The 1,279-nt window shown below is 36.7% G+C and overlaps 2 protein-coding genes across 2 annotated transcripts in view; both read left to right on the top strand.

Moving 5' to 3' along the window:
• FDP41_005646 (uncharacterized protein) overlaps positions 1–219 on the top strand; it is a gene marked incomplete at both ends in the record, with an annotated part of 1,113 nt that extends 894 nt beyond the window's left edge. Inside the window, one exon of the mRNA XM_044709193.1 lies at positions 1–219. This exon is cut by the window's left edge and continues 894 nt beyond it. Within this exon, the coding sequence (XP_044560028.1) occupies positions 1–219 (219 nt within the window).
• A 284-nt stretch (positions 220–503) lies between these two features.
• On the top strand, positions 504–1,279 carry FDP41_005645 (uncharacterized protein; the record flags this gene model as incomplete). Its single annotated transcript, XM_044709192.1, has 2 exons — positions 504–777; positions 924–1,279. Coding segments are annotated over 2 exons (630 nt in total), but the record flags the coding sequence as incomplete, so codon positions are not given.

Below are 1,279 nucleotides of genomic sequence, written 5' to 3'. Positions count from 1 at the left end.
TTGCAACCAAAGGGTGCCAAGAATCAAGACACCATCAACTCTCAAATTGTGCGAAGTGGTTTGGCATTCATTGACAGACCAGTTCTTCAAAGACATTTCAAGAATTTATTGGCCTCCTATGAAGAGGATAGAGAATATGCTGCCTCAAAGCATTTGAACTTGTACGAAATGGGAGATTTTGGTGATGACACTGACGACTTTGAGGAAGAGGAAAACTAAATCGTTCACATTCAGTTTTTACAAATTCACAACAAACGTTTTGAAAAACTCCATTCAAACACATTTTAGCAATAAATCATGTTCAACATTTAATTCATTCACCTTGCAGCAAAGACTTTTTACGCATTCAATTTTGAAACACGTGCGAATGACAATGGACCAAGAGCGATGGTCGTATGCACTTGACCTTTCTGGCGACAAGTTGTGACCACTTGACATTCGAAGCTCTCACGATCGCAACATGGCTTGAATTGGAACTAATCTAACGAGCGAAAGAAAAAAAAATGTCTCTCTGGATTTGGCTTCTCCTTCTCTCTCTTCTCTTCATTGCTCTCTTTGTGGTATTCAACACAGACTATGTCTTTTACTGGACCGATCCTGTGAATTGTCCTACCTCCGAATTTAAATATCAATACGACATTGAAAAGTATGATGAAATCTTTTGCGACAAACCTTTCGAAAAGACTGAAAAGAAGATTTTAATCGTCGGATGTGGTTTCAGTGGCTTGTCAACCAGTGCTGCACTCACTCGATATGGCATTCCATTTGATGTGGTTGGTATGTGTGTGTGTGATTGATTAATATATATTGATTTTAATGGAGGATGATGTTCACATCAATAATGGTGTGAATATTTTGATTATTTCGTTCATTCCGTGTGTGCATTGACAAATTTCAATTATTTTGAAAACTTGACATTACAGAGGCAAATAATCAAATTGGAGGAAATTGGTTTTCTGGAGTCTACGAAACGGTTCACATTATTAGTAGCAGAAAAACAACTGAAATGAAAGATTACCCAATGCCTTCTTGGTATCCAGATTTTCCATCTGCCAAACAAATGTTGGACTATTTCCTGGATTATTGTAAACATTATCGAATTAATGAGCGATTGTCACTCAACACGGAATTGACAAGAATTTCTGAGCAACAGAATTCCACAGGATATCTTGTTGAATTTAAACAAGGAAATCAAACATTTACAAGAGTGTATAAGGGAGTAATTATTAATAATGGTCATCACTGGTCGCGAAGAATGCCTAAATATGAAAATCAAGAA

This window comes from Naegleria fowleri, assembly GCF_008403515.1.
Source record: "Naegleria fowleri strain ATCC 30894 chromosome Unknown tig45, whole genome shotgun sequence".
Classification (NCBI taxonomy): Eukaryota; Heterolobosea; class Eutetramitea; order Acrasida; family Naegleriidae; genus Naegleria; species Naegleria fowleri.
The sequence above is the reverse complement of the archived record's forward strand: the minus strand, read 5'-3'. Positions and strand labels throughout refer to the sequence as shown.